The 22,474-nt window shown below is 42.5% G+C and overlaps 1 protein-coding gene across 1 annotated transcript in view; it reads left to right on the top strand.

The window, feature by feature from the left end:
- SH3RF3 (SH3 domain containing ring finger 3) overlaps positions 1-22,474 on the top strand; it is a gene marked incomplete at its 3' end in the record, with an annotated part of 242,741 nt that overhangs the window by 181,992 nt on the left and 38,275 nt on the right. Inside the window, exons 4-6 of the mRNA XM_084201310.1 lie at positions 1,392-1,760; positions 16,570-16,670; positions 20,661-20,831. Coding sequence (XP_084057436.1) covers positions 1,392-1,760; positions 16,570-16,670; positions 20,661-20,831 — 641 coding nt within the window. The remainder of the gene's footprint in view (positions 1-1,391; positions 1,761-16,569; positions 16,671-20,660; positions 20,832-22,474) is intronic.

The raw sequence follows: 22,474 nt of genomic DNA, 5'->3' as shown, positions 1-22,474 counted from the left end.
ACCTTTGGTTTTTGTGGGTCTCAGAATAGCAGTGAATGCAGAAGCACGTGTGCATTAGCTGTGGCTCCCATTCTCATATGTTGTTTTTGTTCATTAAATGCAAACATATTGCAGTGTATCCTAGTTTAATATAAAGGTCTGTTGGCAAAATGTGGCATTTTCCATCAGCTGTTAACATCCCTCGAGGGAAGATGTATTGGCAATGAGTGCTGTGCAGAAAGCACTGCTGACTTCAGAGTGCACTTCATGTATCATTAGTGACGGTAGCATCCCTGAGGGCCTGAAATCTCTCCAGCCATGTACAGTGTAGCTTTTCTGGATGAGGTATGAAGGTTGGGAGGTAAGAGACTTCAATGACAGGATTGTGCCACCCAGCATGCCTCTGGCCTGCATAGACACCAGGTTATCTGTGAGTGTGGATTGGGTGAGAAACTACAGGCTGAGAGCTGGCCTGAGCCTCCTAGTGCAGAGTTCATGGGCTGTAGGTCAAGTGTTAAACTTTTCAAAATAACTGATGAGACCACTTTTTCAAGCTGGACCCTGAGCAAATCTTGCAGTGGCCATCAAGCTCTTCCAAAGTTTAGGTGATACAGCTAGGGAAAATGCATTCCATTCTGTATTTGGATAACCTGGGAGGCAGGGAGATGAAACTGGGAAGATTTGGAAGCTGTACCCTTGGATCAAAACCATGTGTGGCAAATGTCAAGCATGGGCCCGTGATGGAACTGAGAATAGCAAAACTGATGAAGAGGCTCCTGCCTCCTTCCCCAGGCTCTGACTCAGCAGCCTGGGACAAGCGGTTTTGGGGAAGCTGTGTTTGAAATGTAGCTTCATGTGGACCAATTTATGGTGCCTGGTTCTAGCTTAACTCTTCTGGATGCTTACTTTGCCTCTTTTGATCTTCCTGGCATTAACAAGTGGATGGCAATAATTCATCTGGGCTCATAAATCAAATAAATTCATAGAATCATAGAATCATTTAGGTTGGAAAAGACCTCTAAGACCATCCAGTCCAGCTGTTAATTCAGCATTGCCAAGCCCACCCCTAAACCATGACCTTGAGGTGCCATGTCTATTAAGTCTTTGAAATACCTCCAGGCACAGTGATTCCACCACTTTCCAGGGCAGCCTATTCCAGCTTGACAACCCTTTCAGTGAAGGATTTTTTTCCTAATATCCTATTCCAAACCTCTCCTGGCACAGCATGAGGCCATTTCCTCTTGTCCTGTCAGTTGTTACCTGGGAGAAGAGGCCAACCCTCACCATGCTATAACCTCCTTTCAGGTGGTTGTAGAGAGAGATAAGGTCCCACTGAGCCTCCTTTTCTGCAGTGGAGGGAATCTCATCACTCTCAACAACTTCTTTATCTTTCCCTTTTCCTCCCCACACAGCTGAATGAATCTGCCAAGCAGCTCATGGAGATGGACAAGACGTGCTCTGCCGCAGCCTCTGGCTGTGACATGCCGCTGGCGACGGAGACGGTGGCGGTGGCAGCGGCAGCGGCGGTGGGTCTGGCTCCGTGCTCCACGCTGGCCGCTGCGGGGGCTGCCGGAGCCTCCCAGAGGCAGGTGGAAGGCAAGAAGAACGCCAAGAAGCGCCACTCCTTCACCGCCCTCAGCATGACACATAAGTCCTCCCAGGCCGCCAGCAACCGGCACTCCATGGAGATCAGTGCCCCTGTCCTCATCAGCTCCAGCGACCCACGGGCAGCTGCCAGGATCGGGGACCTGACCCACCTCTCCTCCAGTGCCCCAGCCCAGGTAAAGTGGGGTGCAGGGGGGGTTTGGGCATCCTTAGCAGGTGGCATGCTCTTGGGTCACCTCTTCCAAAATGGCTCACCCTTGCATGAAGCAGTCACATGGTGCTGTCATCCTGGTGTGACAGTACCTGGCACCTTGCATTAATCACTGGGCAAGCGTGAGAAGCCAGAAGATAAGGCTAAATTGGATTCACAATACCGCAACACTTTAAAAAACAAAAAGTAATCCTACAATTTGTTAGAAGCAATGCAACTGTTACAGCAGTTTCTGTTGTGGAAGGGAATAATTTTGAGTGATCCCATTACCCTGAACATATCTGTTACTCTGCAGGGTATCAATGTCAGTATGAAATTCACACACTGGGGATTAAAAAAGATTTTTGCAATAATTATTTCTGTACAGATCACTGGAGGATGAGTGAATGTGCTGCACTTTGACAAGTGTTGTACCCAGCAAGTAGCTGCTGTTCAGAAAAACCCAAGGAGTTTTTAAATTTCTTTATCACACATGCTTAGAGTGCAGCCCACTCCATCCTTCTCCCTCTCAAAGGAGGATGCAGAAGAGCATCCCCCAAGACACCACCACAGGTCCCAAAAGGAGCTTCCAAGAGGCTGCTTCTGGGACCCTGGCAGAAACACCAGGGGTGCTCTGAAACTCTTTGCAATTGCACGCTGTTTCTATGGATAAGGAAATTCAACTGGTAATTTGCAGTTTGAAGATGTAGAAGAGAAGGGAGAATAGTCACAGTCCCAAAGCTCTTCTGCCTCAGCCTTCCTGCCCAGTCATCTACACAGTGTGTGTGCAGATTAGCACCCACAGGTGTTTTATAGACCAGTTCCTCATAGTCTGTATCTCACAGTCTCATAGTGCCAAGATAACCTCAGCATGACAGGGTCTTCCCGCGTATCATGTCTCTGCTGAAAAATGCCATTCTTGCCCTTTTCCTCTCCCTGGACATGCCTTCTGTCCCCTCACATCCACATCCCCATACAGGGACAAACATGGATCATTTGCCAACCCTGTGGTGGCCCAGAGCAGGAAGCAATCTATGTTACATCCACTGCCCATGCTGGTATGCATGTAGATGGTTGGGAGAGGGATAAGCAGCAAACTGTAGAGGCTGCTTTGGGCAGAAATGCCTGTTTATGTCCATCTATAGTACTTGTGGGTCTCCCCTATGAGGCCAGTGTGCTGCACCTCAGGGCACTCCTGATAGCTGTGCCCTGTTGTGACCCAAGACAGGAACCCCAGGCCCCTGCAGCACAGGTTTGCAAGGACTCTGGGGGAGACAGGGTGCCTGAATGCACACCATGTGTGATTCAGGGCCAGCCAAAACTGTACTGAGAGGACACTGCCACAGTGGAGCAGTACTCTCTGCTCCTGCCTCAGCTGCTCACCTCCCTCCACCGCCCATCCACATGTAGGAGCCAGAGAGAAGGCTCAGTCCAAGTGCAATAGCACCTGTTTTCTTTCACATGCCTTTTCCAGGAAGGCTTTCTGTGGTGTAAGGTCTTCCCCTCCTTTCAGCCCCCAGCAGGAGGGTGAAGGTGAGGATATGGCCCCCACACAAAGCAGCAGGGTGTCAGGATGTACTGGGACATGTGTGAAGCAGCATAAGCACTACACATGAGGGAGGGTCTCAGACTTGTCAAGTAAATGATACCCAGGTTTTTGGCACTGAGAGTGTCACATTTGGACTTGACAGAGACGTGATAGTGGCTTTTCTGGCCTTGTGCTAGTCAAGAGAAACACAACACACACCCTTTTTTATTAGACTCATGTTGAAGACTCATTAAGAGCTAGTAAACCACAAAAGTTATACCATGAAACAAAAAGTGACTTGATTATTCTTCCCTGTTTTAACAGAACAACTGGTATGCAAGACCCCCCTCATTTCTCAAACAATTTTGTCATTTGCACACAAGTGGTAGAGGACAAGGAGGGCCTGATGTTCCCAGTGACAAGTTATGATTATCAAAATCCAGCCCATGGGAAGCTTGGTTGGGCTGCAGATGGGAAGATGTACTTGGTGCCACGGTCAAAAGCTCATCTAAGGCTGGGGTGTAATGAAGCCCATGGTGGGAACAGGTTTGGGGAGTGGCTCTGCCTCAGGGCATAGTGCCAGCTTGCAGACAAGGCAGCTGAGCACATGCCTCTATCACTGCTGGTCAAAGCTGTCTTGGCCAAAATCCAGACAGGGAAGCAGAGTCTTGGTAGCTCAGATCAACCTTAGTGAAAAGAGGCTTCCCTCTGTCAAAGTGTCATTGCATCCTGTCACCCCAAGTGTGGCATTTACATGTCTTAATACATATCTCTGCTTTTGGGAACCTCGCTATCTAATTTGAGGGATTTAAACATTTTCCTTTGAAAGCTTTGCAATGAATGTGGATCTATAGGGGAAAAAAGTGGGGTTGAAGTTTTCACTATGTTCTCTTGACTGTAGGAGCAACCTTCAGAAAAATGCTTGTAAGATTAGTGATGAAATCACAAGAGCTACAAACATGCGTTCACCTGTTTTTAAACCTTCTTAGTCAAGTCTACAAAAATTACAGAATTTGGCTCTTACCAAATGTCCATTAAAATTGTGCAGCTATATTTATATAACTATTAATCCCATAATAATAGGGGTTACATTTTAATTAAAAATGTCAGAAATTCAGTCTCTTCTCTGCCATCTGCTAAGACCTGACATGGCTCTGAAGCAATTAATGATGCTTCAGCCTTAAACAGAATATCAGTTCAGCACTTTTCTTTTATTCACATGGCTGAATGCCAGCCAGAGTAGCATAAACAATGGGCCCCATGAGCTCTTAACATCAAGGCATTCAGGGCAGTGAGAATCTTGTCTTCAGATTTTTTTGCTCTAAAATGCATTTGGCATTTCTAAGGTAAATGCCCTGTATGTCTTGTTCAGCGTTTGACATCTTGACAAATCTGCAAACTGATTTTACTGCTGCTTCAGAAGTGCTCAGGGGTGTTGCTGAGAGCATGGGCAGGTTGTACAAAGGCTGTGCATGTAGCTGCTGAACTCATCAGTGAGCTCTGCTGCAGGAAAATGTCTCACCTTTTCTTTCCTCACTTGAAGAGGAACCTCTCTGTCCTGCATGTCATTGTCACAGTCCTTGAGTGGTTGTCTCTGTAACCATCTCATGCCCTTACTGGTTTGCAACAGCAAATTCAGCCAAAGCTTATTTCTTATAAGGGACACAACAAATTTACAGTTTCAATATCTAGCAAATTTATGCCATTTTTTAAACTAGAATGTAAATTTGGTTTATTGTGTCATTATATCCCGTTCTTAAAATTTCCAGGCGCTTTTTCATTGCTTATTTAATAGATCTCTTCATAAACAGAAATAAAGGAATTTTGTTTCATTTAGTAGGTATGAGTTTCTCTGAAACATATCAGGATTGGTATTTAGCTTGCAGGGGGATTCTACATTTTGAAAAAGTTCAAATTTTCTTATAGCCTGTCTTTTGAACAAGCAGAAATCAATTACAGGAGTTCTTGAATGGCATCCAGTCCCCTACCTCGAGGCAAGCGGCTGGTGCCCAGAAAAACAGTCTCCTCTAAACAAGCATCAGTTTTCCCTGCAGACCTGAGGCACCTACATCTGGAGCACTTGCTTTCTCTCTGCTGACATGAGAAGAAACAGAGACATCTAGGGCTAACTGCCTAAGTTACTGCAGGAACTTAAAATTTAGGTGCAAATTTTACATGTTTCAGTAAATGTAGCATATATTCTACCCCTTAGAAGTTATTTCATGCGTGGTGCTTTATTCTTGTGGCTTTTGTCAATTCTTGTGAATTGAAACCAGACTTCCACACTGAACTGACACGGTTTTTTTTGTTTTTATGAGTCGTTAGACTAATATAAGCCTCCAGGAGGGCACAGATTTCTACATATTGTGCATTGGCATGCAGACCAGACTATGAAATCACATGTTTTGAAAGCAGTTCTGCATATTATTAATTTAATAATCAAAGACTGCTGGCCTTCCATAATGTGTTCGTTGTTCTTTAAGCAGAACCAGCTCAGCTGTTTTCCAAAAGCCAAGATGTGTTTTGAAATGAATGGTGGTCTTAAAAAACATCTTCACTGACTACAAACTTTGGGATGCTTGAAAAGTAGAAGAATCAACTTGATGTCACCTCAGCTGTATAAAATAGTGACTGGAATTCCACAACAGCCAGGATATAAAGCATTTAATTTAAAAGAGGCAATGCTGGAATCCTAATTTTGTCTGCAACTAAATTTGCTTGTATGCTTTTTGCTGCATGCTAAGCATCACTCATTAAATGTAAGATCTCCATCTGAAAGGTAATAGTGTCTTTCCATCATGCAGAATGTCCTATCATACTGGCAAAATGGACTTTTATTGAAGATGTAAGTAGTGCTGCAGGCCTGTGATGGAGCTGAAGCTGAATTAGGTTACGGGTGCAGAGGAGTGGTTCGTAACTGAGACTCCTTGGGGAGTGGGGAAGGTCCCCCTGGAAGGTAATCATGCCTAGGCCTCAGATGGCTTGTCTTGCTTCCATTTTCACCCCTTATGAATTATTCGTCCCTGCTAGTTGAAAAGGTCATGGGTCAGTCCTGCTCCAAATCCCCTGGATTTTGACAGAAAAAGCATCTCATGAATAATGAAGCATGGCTTTGTGCACACCAGGGTAACAGCTGAGTGAGGAAGAAAGGACCCTCCCCACAGAAGGAACTTCTGTGTCTGTTTTGAACAACTCATCACCATGCACAACAAGTCAATTTGTATTTGCAAGTAGTGGTTCAAGCTCCTAACCAGAGGACACATGTTCAGGAAAGCTGAGAATAATGTCTTGCACGCTCCCAATCCCAAAGATTGACAGTATTTGAAATGAAATATGTTCCTTGAAGTCTCTTGCTATATAAATCATTTGGAAGTGTGTCCTTATCAGTTATTTAGAAGTGCTGAATTTTAGCTGAGAAAATGTAATAGCAGAACTCTGGTTGAGCCTTGGCTGATAACCTAAATGTGCTGACCATGAGAGGCGTACAGATTAAACCTAAAATCCAGAGACTAAAAATGAACCTTGAATTTTCAAGAGCACAACAAGCTCTGAGAAAATAAGTCAAATTCAGGTATTTTTCAGCTTTGGCTGGGAGTCCAAATTCTATCCAACCTGCTCTGTTGCTGACTGTGAATGACAACTGACTGGATACAAGAGCGAGACAGGTGAAACCAAGGGCAGCTATTTCAGGAGGTGGCACCAGTCAAAGTGGCAAAAGAGAAGAAATATTTGTCCAACCTGTCTTTCTGTAATTAAGATCAAAATATGTTACAAAAAATGGATAAGAGCTTTTGCTAAGGTCTAATATAAACTAATTATTTATCTTTGTACATTTTCAGATCTATTAATAGTTAATTATAATTCCAGACATTGACTATTCTAAATAACTTTATCTTGTTGCAAGGGTTGGGGGGCGGGGGGGGGGGGGGGAGTGTGGTTGTAGGTGGGAAGGAGTTAACTTCTTTTAAACAGAAAGTGTTAGGCAGGAATGTAAGCAGCTTTTTTGGGGGGGCTACCAATAGGTCTCTGAATATGCTCTGTGCATATTGGGATATATTACATTAGTAGTCAAAACTGTTGCAAATGAGGCTCATGAGCTGATTCAGTCTATGGACTGATTACATAAGCTACCAGGAATCCAGGTCAAAGCTAAATTGTCTTAAGGGAACTACCAGGTTAGAGACAGTGTCTTCTCTTTTTGCTACCATATGCCTTATCACAAATATATTTTGAAAGATTTTTCAAGAAACACATAAAACCTAATTTTTTACAAGAACTAGGAAGACAAAGTTGTGCTTTAAAAGGGTTATTCAACTGTGCGTGAAATCCCATTGCCAGTAAAAGAAAAACAATATATTTTTTTCCAGATGCTCCTCAGGGTAGTAACCTGAAAACATTTTGCCACTCTAATAATTTTTGCACACAGCTAATCTTGAGGCTTTATAGCACCTGCCAGTCAACTACTGGTTTGGAAGTCTCAAGAGCAAGTGAGACACTGTCTTGGTATTTACCCCATACCATAAAATCCTGTTCATCTGGCACACACTATGCCTACATGTATGACATTTGAGCAGAAATTACTAAAGTGTATATTTTCCTCTTTTTCTTTTTTTTTGCTTGGAAGGTTTGTTTATTTGTTTACCACTATTTTCTCCCTGGACAGGGACTTCCTACAGGAGGCATTGCACAGGATCCTAATGAGTTTGTTGTACAGTTATCAAAAGGACAATTATGAGTGTGGGATTAAATTAACATCTTTTACAGGTCAAGCTTTCACTTGAAGCCTTACTGTGTCTCTGTGTTTGATTTTTTGCATTCTTTGATCCCAGAATTACAAGAAGCTATTTAAAACCTTGTGGTGGAGAGCTATACCCTGAGTATAGTCTGAGAGAAACAAGGCTGAATAAAATATAATTCTCATGATGCTCATCCACATGATGCTTAATTAGTCCTCATTTGGGGGAGCTGAGAAGCTGTGAGCCAGAATAATCAGTGCTTTTATAGATGGTAATGTCAGATGAATCTTCAGAAGAAAATGACAAAAATATTTGGGTTTTTTTTCCTTCTAACTTTCAGGCATCATTAGATTGCAGGATATGGGAAATGGAAGCTCAAGAAATTAATTTACTTGACTTCTCCAGCTCTCTGCATAGCTCTATGAGCTACTGAAAGAAGATATGATTTAGAGTTTTTGGTCTATTACAAACCAAAAATTATCAGGGCCAACCTGGTCCTACAAAAACCTAGCATAATACTGTGCCTCACTTCCATCCACAGCCACAGATACTTGCAGATTGTAAGAACCCCTCAGTAAATCATATAAATTTAGCTCCAGTCTTTGCAGGAAGGAACTGGGTATTTATGCAGCTATTTATGCAGCTGCAGCTGTTATCCTGCACATTTGTTTGTTTTTCACACACACCGTCATGGAAAAAAAAAATTCTTCCTCTAGAATTGATAAGTCCATTTCAGCCCCCACTTTGATAATTAGCATTTGATGAGGCTACTTGATCTTGCATGTAACACTTTTCATCAATACTTGGTGTCACTGCCGTGCATTAAGTGCTAATACATTATTTCTAGGAACATTAAGGTTCAGAATGATTGCCACAGTCATTGTTTTATGGAGTCAGCAAATTAGAGAAATGAGTCACAGGAATCTTAAAGACCATTAGCCTGTTTTTATGATATTTCCAGAGGATGGTATGTCGACTTATGTGAGTTGAATGGGTGTTTTTCTCTTATTTTAAAGTAATATTAAAGAGAAATTTAAAGTAAGCTGTAAATATGCATTCAAGACATTAAAAGAATTTTTCCTGAGAATTAATGAATGTGATAAGTGCCCTGTGGTGAGAGTGTGCTGGATTTTCTTTGAAGTCAAAACTGAGGATTCTGGTTGGTGATTTTCTAGATGATAAGAACATTCATCTGATAGCAACAATTATTTTTCAGTGAAGGCTACTGCAACCTGCAATATCATTGTACTCTGTTCCTAGTTTTATCACTGTCTTCTAGACTTCTATTCTGCTCGAAGACTGAGTGCCTTGCTTTTGCAAAGCACTTCACTAATCCCTACAGGCACCATGTCTTTTCAAATTAAGCCACAAATGTGGCCTTAAAGTACTGGTGAAAATCTAAAGTAAATCTGCAAGGGAAAGAAAAATATAATTTATGCTGGAAGTCCAAACTAGTCATTCCTATCCTTCCATAAATGTGTGGATAGGAAAAGAGAAAGGGAATGAGTTTGAGAAGATGTTTCAGCCCAGATGAGTATTTGTTACCCTTAATTTCCTGAATTCCCTGGGCTTGTTACTAATATTTGGGGGGACAGAGGGCACAGCATGAGCTGGGAGTGAAATACGTGTCATGCAGCACCGTGGTGCCTGCGTGTAAAGTCTGGGAGTTTTACTCAAGACTTAGCCTTGCACAGTACAGGTGGTGCTGCTATGCTAACAGTGGTCACCAAGAAGCAGAAATTAGTGCAGAAGGATCTGGAGGTGGCTTTCAGCATGCCTTTGTGCAGCAGCTTTTCCCTGCTGGCTGGCATCTGGGTCTGTAGTGTCCAGAGAAAAAGAGCCAGTGCTGTTGAGCTGAAACAGCGGTAAGTGGTGCTTGGAGGATGCCAGATTGAAGTGGGAGCATAAAGAACTCAGATTTGGCTGTTCATGGGCCTAAGTAAATGGGATCAGAGTTGGCAGTGCCTGGTTCAGAAAACTGCATGCCACCATTAAACAGACTCCTAATCAAGAGGTGCGCATGTGTGATCACCCAGGAGGAGGTCACATCTAGAAATTCAATGGCCAAATGTTTAAAGGCATTAGAGGCTCATAAGGATAGAGAGGAGCACCAAATGGTATTTTCAGAAGTGACTCCTATTACTTAAATTGCAATAAAATCTGTGGGAATCAGGCAGTGAAGTGCTTAATGCCACCCTGAGAAAACTCTGCAAGGTGCCTGTTTTTATCAGTAAGTGCCTATGTGCCTCTTAAAATCCTGGCTGTCAGAGACATCTCCTACCTGTAAGGCTTTAGCAATGCTGAGTAGCAGAGATTAAAGAAGGATTAAGACACAAATGCTGCAGTGTTTGAGCCCTCCCTGTGTAATGTTTGTGCATGGCTCCATTTATGTGTCTGGTGCCACACAAGGAAGATGGATCATGTAGGGACATGCCATCAGAGAGCAAGGATGTGGCACACAGACTTCCTAAAAGGTATCAAAGCAGACAACAAGAAAATCAGAGCATTGTCTTGGATCCCATTCCCCTGAGCAGAGGAAGAGGAAAGGAGGACATGTTTAGTACTTTGTTCCTTGGATCACAGTAGCAAAAGTACAACCTGGCTCCAGGGCTAAATAAAGAAGGAAAATGTACTAAGTCCTACTCCAGCTGTGATGGAGAAAGGCCTCTTGTGTTCTCCAGGAGGATTATTGGTATTACTGGTAACTGGAGACATGCACATAAAATTACATGAAGAGTAGAAAGATAAACTTCCAACACAGGTGATCAGAAGTATAAAGAAATAGGAGATTATTCTTTTGCAAAAACCAGTCTCTTCAAAATCTTATTGCAAATACAACCTTGCAAAATAATCTAGCAATACTGTATTTTATAATATGAGCTTTAGTGATACATACAGGAGACAACAGGACCTTGAAAGAATCAGCTTAGAAAGACTTCACCAACTGTGTCAGGGACTGTAGTTTGAATGGAAAGCAGGTGAACATTCAGATGCATAGTAGCAAGCAAGCAGCCACCAAGAAAATACAGCAAGGAGCACAGAGACACATGAAGCTGAAGAGCAGAATACTTCTGTGACAGTAAACGTCAAGATGTGAAGAGAGGAGCTGAATTCAATGTGTGGAAGGCCAGCAGGTCCTGTGGAGTACAACCTGATGATGAAAAGCAGGGTCATAGACAGACTGGAAAGTACACAGTCACGTCAAAGCCTGTAGGGAGAGCAGCTAAAGCAAAACCAGAGCATAATCAGGAAGCAGAATTAGAGTTTGGATGTATAGGATACTAGGCTGTACAAAGTGGCAAAAGTGAATGGTTTGTAGGTGCCAGGCTGGCACCAGATGCAGTAATATTGGAGTAACCAGATACAGGCAAGAAACTGAATGTCAGGTAGATATATATATATATATATATATGTATATATATATATATATATACAGAACTGTGGAGACATCTTTGGGATTATTCAAGGGAAGAAAGCAAAATTGTCATCCAGCAATGGTGAATGGCAGTTACAAGATTTCTTAATCCCTTGGACTCTATGTTAGTACAAGCATAATAGAAAGGACTTGAGATCCTGCTTTCAGTAATACAGAAGACACAGAAGGCCCTATTGTCAGTGCAAACAGGCAAATAGATGGTGCTTTGACTGCTGCTCTGCTCTCTTGGCTTGAACTCATCCCTCTGCAGTCAGTCAGGCTCAGCCCAGGGTGCCTGCAGTGGCCACTGCAGGCTGGGGTAGCTGCACCTCTGCAAACTGACTTTGCTGCAGTGTGCAGAGGGAGGATCATAGGAGCTAAAGAAGGGTTAGCATGTGTCTTACAAGAAAGATGAAGCATTGGTCAGCTCCCAGAGCTGGATATCATTGCTACTAGTGGAATCAGTCCTGTGATTGGAGTGCTGGCACCGAGGGCTACAGGCTTCAGGAGGAGGCAGGATGGGTGAGGGGGAGGTGTGACAGTGTAAGTAAGAGTGAGGTTTGATTGCACAGCCCTCAGAGTTAGTGATGATGTGGTGAAGAGCCTCTGGGTGAAGGCTGGGGGAAGGAAAACAAAGCAGGTATTGTAGAGGGTGTTTACTACTGATTACCCAGTTAGGATGTAAGCACCAGTGAGTTATTCTATAGGCAATTGGAAGGACTCTAGATCAGCCCTTGCCTTATGGGAGATTTCAAGTTCCCAGATATCAACTGGAAATATCATACTTCTGTGACAAGTCTGGGAAATTCTTGAGGCTTATAGAGAAAGCTGCTTGTCATTCATACTTAGTGAGCCAACTAGGAAAGATGCCCTCCTGGACTGGCTATTTGTGAATAGAGAAGGACTCATGAGGGATGTGACAGTAGGTGGCTGTCTTGGCTACTGTGTTCATTAAATGGCTGAGTTTAGGATTTTCACTGTAAAGACAAAAAAGGATGACAGAGTTGCTTCCCTGGACTTCATGAGAACAAACTTTATGCTGTTCAGGGCGTTACTTAGCAGAGTGCCCTGGGAATCTGCTTTTAAGGACTTTGGAGTCCACATGTGCTGGTCAGTATTTAAGGCTCACCCTTCAGAAGCACAGGAGTAGATAACTTTACCATGCTGCGAGTCAAGAAAGCAGAGCAGAAGACCAGCTTGTCTGAACCAGCTTATCTGCTCTTTGTGTAGGTCAGGAGGAAAAAGAAACTGTATGACCTCTGGAAGGTGAGGCTTCTCAGGAAGCTGAGTACAGAGCTGGGGTTCATTTACATAGGGAGAAGACATGAAAGTCCAAAGCTCAATGAGAGTTGAAACTGGCCAGTGTTGTTTCAAATAACAGGCTCTTTTTTCAGGTGAGGTCTAAAGAAAATATTGGGCTGATAATTGGTGAAGGTAGTGAATACTTGATAGTATTTGGTCAATCTGACTAACAGGAATGAAGAAAAAGCAGATGCATTCTATGCACTTTTTGTCTCATTCTTTAGTAGACCTACAGCTTCCCAGTTGTCTGAGTTGGAGGACCACAAATGTGAGAACAGTGACTTTCTATTTGTGAACACTGGAATTGTAAGGGACCAGCTGTATCAGCTGAATGTTCACAAGTCCATGGGGCCTCATGGATTCATCCAAGTGTTCTGAAGGAGCCAGTGAATGTTATGGCATGACCCCTCTCAATAATCTGTCAAAGATCTTGCAGGTTTAGGGAGGTCCTGCTGATTGGAAGTTTGACAATGTTATTCTAGTCTACAAAAAAAAAGGGATGAGGAAAGACCCAGGGAATTACAGACCTGTTAATTTAGCCTCAGTTGCTGGAAAAATTGTGGAGATTATTATACTGGGTACTACTGAAAGGCATTTAAAGAATGATACAGTCATAAGGAACAGTTAATATGGGTTCATAAAGGGGAAGTCCCATTTAACTGATTTGATATCCATCTATAATAAGGTCACCTGTGTAGTGGATGAAGAGAAAGCAGTAGATACAGTTTTTTCAGGATTTTAGTAGGCTTCTGATACTGTACCTCAGCATCCTTCTGGACAGGTTCCTCAGCCATGGAATGAGGGGACTTGTGATGCACTGGGTGAAGAACTGGCCAAAGGCCAGATCTCAAAGGATTGCAGTGAATGGGGCTACAGCTGGCTGTTGACAGTGTTGACAGGTCACTAGCAATGTTCTTTGGGGCCAGTTCTGTCATATATATATATATATATATATATATATATATATATATATATATATATATATATACACACACACACGCATATATATCAGTGATCAGGATGCAGGAGCTGAATGCACCACTGGCAAGTTTGCTGATCATACCAAAGTGGGAGGTGCTTTTGACTCTCTTGAGGGGGCACAAGATGCCTTGCAGAGGGATGTAGATACACTGGAGCATTAGGCAATGATTAATGGGAGGAAATTATTTAACAATTCAAAATGCTGGATTCTGATCCCCCTGGGATGGGGTAATGCCAGGCACAAGTATGCATTAGGAGAGGAGTGGCTGAAGAGCAGCCCTGCAGAGAGGGATCTGGGGGTGCTGGTGGACAGCAGCTCAGTGTGACTCAGCAGAGAGCAAAGCCCATCCTGGGGTGCATCAAACAGAGCATCACCAGTCACTCAAAATTATCCTGCTGTATTCCATGTTGGTGTGGCTTCACCTGGAGCACTCTGTGCAGTTCTGGGCCCCACCATAGAAGGAGGATATGAAGGCTCTTGAATGTATCCAGAGGAGGACAACAAATCTTGTGAAAGGACTGCAAGGAATGTCCTAAGAGGAGCAGCTGAGGACATTGTGCTTTTCTAGTTTGGAGAGAAGGAGGCTGAGGGGTGACCTCATTGCTTTCTACAGCTTTCTGAGGAGGGGAAACAGAGAGGGAGGCACTGAGCTCCTCTCCCTGGTGTCCACTGACATGATGCAAGGGAGTGGTCCTGTGGGAATGCCCCACAGGACATCCAAACTGGACATTAGGAAGCATTTCTTTACAGAGAGGGTGGTCAAACTCTGGAACAGGCTTTCTGGAAAAGTGGTTGATGCCCCAAACCTGTACTGACAGGTTTAAGAGGCCTTTGTACATGTCCTTAATTGGTCAACCTTGAAGTGGTCAGGCAGTTGGATTAGATACTTGTTGCAGGTCACTTTCAATATAAATATTCTATTCTACTCTATTCCATTTTGTCCCATTCTGTTCTTTCCTGCTGTGATCTTCTTTGCCTTTACAGTTGCACCCTGAGGCTGTTCATTCAGATCTGTTTTTTCATGACATAAAATCTAATTTTCTTCCTAGCAAGGAAGGGTGGGGACTGATGCATTTTCTGTTTTCTTAGAGACTGGTTCTCCAGTCCAGAGCAGGCATACAGTGGTAGAACAACATGAAGAAGTTTGAACTAGTTGATTTCTCATTTACCTCTTGGATGAGGTAGCTGCCAGGTGTCTCAGCCCAACATCTTCTGCAATCCCTAACCCCATTAAGCAGCTCAACATAAGAAATGAGGGATCATTCTCCAGCTATCCCTAAATTTTTTAGTGGGTTGGTGTGTTTTTTCTGTAAGTTGATACTAGTTCACTGACGTGACAGGCAGTATTAATAAAGCCTTAGTCACAGAGCTGGAAAGAATGCTTTTTACACATAGGACCAAGAGCTGCCTGGATCCTTCTTTGTTTGAGCAAGCAGCCAGAAAGTTTGAGGAAATAATGAGAAAAAGGAGATGTACTTGTCAATACAATTTCATGATTGAGTATAGATGTTGGTGAGAGATGAGACATCTTGCTGCTTTTTGCCAAAAGCTATGGAATCACAATGCAGTGTTTCCATGTTTTGCTGCACGATTTCCTAATGATAATGTGTTCATAAACAGCAAAGCAATATAGCTCAGCAATGCACTGTCAAGACAGAACACTAATAATTATGTGGCTTCTTTGGAATGAGGTAACCTTGAAATCCAGTAATTAAGTAACAATGTGTGTCTTGGTTTAACTATGTGTCTTGGTTTAATTCAGTGTCATTTTTAAGAGCAAAAATTGTCCCATGTTTGTGTTCAAAAATCAATATTTACTGCTTGTTAAATAGAATTTTGAAACAGAAAAGCTGTAATGGAGGCCTGTGAACTGCTCAGAACTGCTGAGGATAACATACCCTGCCTGAACCTGCAATTTGTGGGTATTGGTTCCTACTTTGTAGAGCCATTCTGCATATGGACATGCATACAGCATATGGCTAGACTTATTAAAAAACTTTTTGTTCAAGTAAACCACTACAAGTCCCATCAGCCCAGCTCTGCCCTGTCTGCAATAAAGATCTGCTACAGGCCTTGGCATTAGTTCAGGAGACATTTCCAGTCAGGATTCATTTTTGACATAGATGAATGAGGACTTTGGTGAGACAACTCAAAAAGAGATTGCCCTATATAATTTGGCTGAGCATTAGGCTTTGAGAAATGAATGATTACATTTAGAATTGCCTTTCAGTTGAATAGCTGGAGAAGAACTGTCCAGCTGTCTATATGAGAGATTTATTTTCTGGGGTAAAAGTGGAGTGAACTACTTTCTCCATTCAGAGAAAGTTTTGGGTGAAGAAGTCACCTTCTTTTGAAAGAGAAGAATATTCCTGATGATAAAAAGAGTACATAGAAATGAGTGCATTTTGGAAATCGAATAGTATCTTCTTCTCCAGAGATCCATAACCACTACCAAAAGAGTACCAATTTAAAAACAAGTTTTTGAGGGGAAAAGCTTACTTTTATCAGAGAAGGTACTATTGCAGATGCACATGCTGAGCTGACTTTACAAAGCAGTTAAGTAGTTTTACATTGTAAAACTTTTAAGATGTGCATACAACTAAAATTTCTCTGACAGGTACATGGAAATTCTGCTAATCCTTTGTGTCAGAAATATATTTTTGGAATGTGTAAGGCTAGAATAAGCCTTTTTTAAGGCAATATAATGAAGTTAGAAAATCTAGGAATTTATAAAATATGTGGTTTATTCTTCTATGCCTTCACCCCATAGCAATTTAGGAAATGACGGGCTTCATCTTAAATCCTTGTGTGTTCTTCTTTGTGTATTTTCAGGATTCCTCTTTGATTGGAACAGCCACAGTGGCTGGTCCCAGGACAAGTGCAATAATTGGAGATCAGGGAACACCACCGAAGGTCCAGCTCCCCCTCAATATGTAAGCAGCTCAACTCAGTCACTGTGTACTCTTTGTTTCCAGTTGTGTGTGTATGTGTGCTTGAAACCTGAATGCCCAAATCTCAGCTCAGGTGCATTCTGAGAAGAGAGACTGCAATTTCAAATGTGAGGCAGCCCCTGCTGAAATTGAAAAAAATAATAGAGAAGAGCAGGGAAAGACTTCCCCCTTTCTGTGTGAGCCCATATAGACTATTTGTTGTAGCTGTATGGATCACTGTGAAGCAAACTGAGTGAGTACCTCTGAGCTAGAGAAAATCTTCTTTCATTTAAAGCTCTTAAAAAGGTGTAGTCCCATGCAATCAAACACCTGATATATTCACGATTAACCAGAAAAAATGGCCCAGTTGCACTTTTTTGGTGCCATCAACAATGAATGAACAAGGCAATGAATGAACTTCACATCATTGGCTTATGGTCTTGTTGAATAGTGTGTAGAATAACAGAAGGTTCACAGAACAAAAGGAGTAGACTCCATCATAGCAAGTCTCTTCTAGCCTGGCTTATCTGGTACTTGTCTAATTAACTACTGAATCCTTTCCTCTCAACACATATACCTCATAAAAGCAGGACAACTATACACACACAAACACATATGCATATCCATATTTTTGGGTTTGATGATATGGCTAAACAAGGTCTGAATTCACAAAATCCTGAAAATAATAGATCTTCTGTAAGAACAATAGGGGTGTTTGATCAGAACCCAACAAATTTCTTCTTAGCTACTTGAGATCTTTATACCTGAGGGATGCCACATCACTGAATGCCCCACAGACAGGTTTCATCATCGTCCTGTGCTCACGCTGCATGGCTTGTGTGGCACATGGTGGGGGTGTATGTTTATTTCAAGATTTGCCCTGACTAGGAAGCGGTAACTGGCAATATTTGAAGTACCTGGTTGCTGAATCAGGACATTTTCCAGCTCTCTAGCAATGCCCCTGACTCCATGCCTCAGCAAGCCTCCCCTGCTCCCTCCCATGCTTCTCCTGTCATCTCCTTTGTGAAGCAGCCTTGCAATCCAGTCTGTCATTCTGCATTTGTGAGCCAAGTTCCAGTCAGAGAAGATGCATTATTTGAAAGCTGTAGCAGTAGTGGGGAGGTGCAACTCTAGACAAAGCCCTGGGGCTTCTGCGTTGTAAGCAGAGTCACAGGCAGCTACCCAAGGCCAAGAGCACTTCACACTTCAACCTTTTTTCAGGGAATTTCTAATAAACATTTTGGATTCTTTTAGGTCCCACTTCCAAGCCTTAGCCTCACTGTGTCACTTAGCCCAGAATAATCTGATACTACTTTTTGCAAGATTTCAGATTGTTGTTCTAACACTTTCTTCTAGGCTGTACAGAGTTAGCTGGTGAAATTTCACACCTAAAATCTAGAGAACAGTGAAATGTGTCCAAATCCAAAGACTTTGCCTTAAGGCAAAATCATCCTCAGCAAATGGGACCACTAGACCCAAGGAAAAACCTGCCAGAGGAAAAACCCAGAAACAAATTCTGGGGAGGGAAGCTCCCAGCAATCAGATTGTTTTCAGCCATGGATGAGAGCAGGCATCCCCCGCAGCTCTCCCACAACCACCTCCCTGCCAGGAGTGGAGTTTATGCCTGCCCAGAGGGTGCAGACCCAGGCTGGACCTCCCACTGGGTTTGGAGAACCCTGTGCCTCTGCAACTAAAGAGGAGACCCCCAGGTTATCCTCACTAGCCCCCCACACAGGAGGTGGGAATGCTGGTCCACAAAGTGCTGATCACTTATGTTGTGCCAGGGTCACCCTATATGATTGTCACACACAAGCTTTCATCACTTTAGCCATACAGAGACTGGTCTTTCTGGTGTGGCATCTGTGCTGGGCTGTTGTACACCTTCTTTTAGTCTCTGCAAGGATTTCAATACTCTATCCAGAGGATGTTTAGGCTCACTGTGATATTGGATATTCAGACTTATTGGCAGCTGATTTGGGGGAATTTATTGGGTGAAGCTAGTAGGAGAGAACAAAAAGAAACTAATATGAGATCTGGAGATAGCTGCAAGGCTTGCACCTCTTTCCAGGATCTCCACCTGTAAGTTACATTATTACATGTAGCCCCTGGGGGGAAAAGGCTAAGTGAATCTATCTAAAATGCTCTATCCCTGATGCCCTGCTTTACACATAACTTCTGAATCTGAACCCTGTGTAAGCAGCAATTTCAGGAGGGACAGTCAAAGCCACACTTTCTGCTCCCTCGAGTGAGTGCAGTCTGGCACTTGCTGTTATGTCCTTGCAGAGCACAGTGCTGAAGGATTAGCACTGAAGCATGCAACCTTATTTCTTGTCAGGGTGATGCATTTTAATATCCTTCAGATCATATGTAGCCTCATGTTTTCCATCAGGTGAACAGCTACAGACCTGCTCAAGACCCCCCGATTATATAGGCTAAAAAAAGGATGCACAGGGTGGTTTCTCCCATCTGTTGACTAATGAAATATAGTTTCTGATTAGGTCTTTGTACCCCATGCACGTGGTTAACAGAGCGAGGCACATCAGCCTAAGATTCCCCAAGGAGCTGTTACCAAATAGTTCATATTCTGCTCATTACCGCTATTTATTTACTACCTTCAGAATAAAAATAAGGAAATCTATGGTACAATAAAGAAGTAGAATCAAGAAAAATAACAGGATTTATTCCTCAATTATATTTCCTGGAGAGCAGAAGTAAAAAGTCATGTATCATTTTTATTGGCTGAAAATCTACAATTACAACTGGTATAGTTTTGTTTTTTTCTCTGGTTCACTGCTATAAGGTGGGCAGCAAGCCTCTTCTCACTCATCCCTGAGCCTAAGAGCATTCTGCTGCACTTTGTAGTGTAAATGCACTTCCTCTGTTTTCCCAATTCTCTTAGTCTATGTTCACTGCCTGCAAATCACAAATAAACAAAAAAACTCAGGAAGGCACAACCTTTATCAAGAATTACCAGAAATCCCTTTTTGTATCTGTAGAAAAACGACAATACAAAAAAATCTGGTATTTACAAAGAAAGTGACATTCTGTGCATGCACTCTTGCTATTCTATCCCGACTTTCCATTATTTCCCAAAGTGCAAGCAATCATTCTTAATTTTCAACAAGAATCTCTCTAAACAGAGAGAATCTCTGTAGGGATTTTAAGCTGTAGTCATTTCACAACACTAGACACATCCCCTGAAGTAGTAACAGAAGAATAAAAGAGAGATAAATAGAAAGATTCTAAACAAAAGGAATAAATAAAAGCTGTAATTAAATAAATAAAAAGTTCTACATACTGAATCCTTTGTTAAAGATTTATTAGAATACTTGCATGCAAAACATCCAAAACCAAATTATACCATTTCACTTAAGTAAAAAACCCCCTGCAGAATGTGGCCCTTTCTCGCTTTTTGTTTTACCAACATAGTACAAGAATTACCATACCCAATCAGAATAGTTTGGTGTGCTGTTTCTAAACTTAGCCAGCATAAATAGCATTGAGAAAGCTGCAAGAAAGGCTTTTGAAATAGCCTACCTATTTTGAAATAGCCTACCTATTTATTTTCCTCTTAAACTCCAGAACGGAGGTGGATTCCACCCGGAAGCATATGAATATATACTTCTTCCAGACGTCAGGATTTGCAAAGCCCTCTTACTCGAGCCCTTGTTACTCTGGCTGCCACTGTAACTGTCATGCTTTTCTGAAACCCTTGCTACGTCCTTAGTGGCCCTGTTTTACTTTGGTTATGCCCTGAGTGAGAAGCATGTCTCATCAACTTCTAAATTACCTTTTACTCTGATTAGTTTTTCCCTCATTGTCTTAGAATCCAGTCTCTGCCCTTCCTTGTTTGTGAAGCAGCCTGAGATGATGTCCCTTTTTAACTGCAACTTCTGAACAGCGCTTTCTGCTCTGCGCGGCTGGAGCTGGAGCAGGACAGGTGGTGGTTGATGTCACCTGTGTGCTTTCTCCCTGTGTGACCTGTCCCCACAGCTACCTAGCCCTGTATGCCTACAAGCCCCAGAAGAACGACGAGCTGGAGCTGCGCAAAGGGGAGATGTACCGGGTCATTGAGAAGTGCCAGGACGGCTGGTTCAAGGGCACGTCGCTGAGGAGTGGCATGTCCGGTGTCTTCCCAGGCAACTACGTGACACCTGTTTCAAGGTGAGAACCACTGGCCTGTACTGGGGCTGAGTAGAATTCTGGATGGCACTGAAAACAATGTAGCTCTGCTTTTAAATCACATGCCCCTTCCAGAAATTTTCTGGAAGCACTGTGGACTTCAGTAATGATACTTGCTGGCTGTAGCATTTGAGTTATCCTTTTCCTCAGGAGATTGCACTAGTTGTATTAGATGATAGCATTTATAACCTCTGATAGGCCCAGGTTTTACTATTCTAAAAAATCTGTTGGCTAATGATTTTATAGTTACAAAACTACTGGACACGTAACAAAATAAAAAATTCTTGTGTCTTGCTTTTCAGTAGCTCCTCATGTCGATTTAGTTCTTCTTAAAGTAAAAATCTGGGATAGTTTCGATCTGGACTAATGTTTGAACAGCTAAAATTCTAAAGTGGTAGGTGAGTTAAGTAAATTGTCTGATTTTACCTACCCCCGCCTCAGTTGAAGCAGATGAGAAAAGGAAAAAGGCATTTTTGAGAGTGGAATGCCATTTGTCAGAGTTCAGTATTGGACAATACCAAATCAAAGCTGAGAAGCTGAGAAGAAAGTCCATCTCTGTGTCCCAGAATGTTTGCCCTACGTGTTCCTTGCAGGTAAATGCTGGCAAATGTATGCTCATATCTCCTTTAGAGCAACTGCGTATTTGCAAACTGAACTCACTCCTTCTCATGCGCTCTCAGTCTCTCCTCTCACATGCACACTGTCCTCCACCATCTTTGACTCCTCTCCAGAAAAGGGCACCTCACAACTCAGATACACTTGATCTTGAAAAATTGATCCAGTTTTGTTGCATCTAAAGTTTATGTCAAGTCTGCCGCATGTGTTCTGAGTAACACCAAAAGTTAAGAACAGATCAGAAGGCAATAACTAAGCCTGATGACAGTCCTAATATCGCATTTCAGTAAGGAAACCCCAAATATTAATTCACTGGTTCTTCACTGTTCATCAACCTAAATGTATTTACCTTATTTTATAGAGCCCCTTGGCTACCTTCACTCCTTGCTTCTTCAGCTCTTAATTAGTATGGAGGTTTGTGTTGAAGGGTCGGTTATCTGAATCAGCAAGACTTTATTAAATGCAGCATGTCACAACTAGAACAAGACAGAGAAGTGCTAAAGGGCAAAAGCACTTTCCACAAAACCTGAAAGCAGCATTATGATTATATTTATGATCCTGTGGGCCAATTAAATTCCTGTATAAATCACCCTCAGTGAGAACAGCAATAAAAATCTGATAGCAACAAAATCTCCTATTTACACTACATTCAACATACTTTGTTCCCCTTTGACAGAAAAGCAGAGGATTAGATTCATACATGTTTTCCTACCACACCCTACCAAACCCAAGGAAAAGAAGTTGTGAATTTAATAACACTGAACTAGATTTATATGCTGCCAAAACACGTGTGTGAGTGGAGCATTACAGAAAAAGAACTCTTTAGATGGGCAGACAAGCACAAGGCAGCAGAGAATATTTGCCACATCCAACATCTACCCATCTCTGTTGGAGTCACAGATAGTTTCTGTACTTGTTGGTGTGCATGTTTGCCTGAACACAGCTCTCAGTGGACTGTTAGATGTGCTTTTCTGGCAAACTGAATCTAGTGCAGATGGCCAAGCCAGCTC

Source organism: Fringilla coelebs (assembly GCF_963513975.1).
Source record: "Fringilla coelebs genome assembly, chromosome: 2".
NCBI lineage: Eukaryota > Metazoa > Chordata > Aves > Passeriformes > Fringillidae > Fringilla > Fringilla coelebs.
The sequence above is the reverse complement of the archived record's forward strand: the minus strand, read 5'-3'. Positions and strand labels throughout refer to the sequence as shown.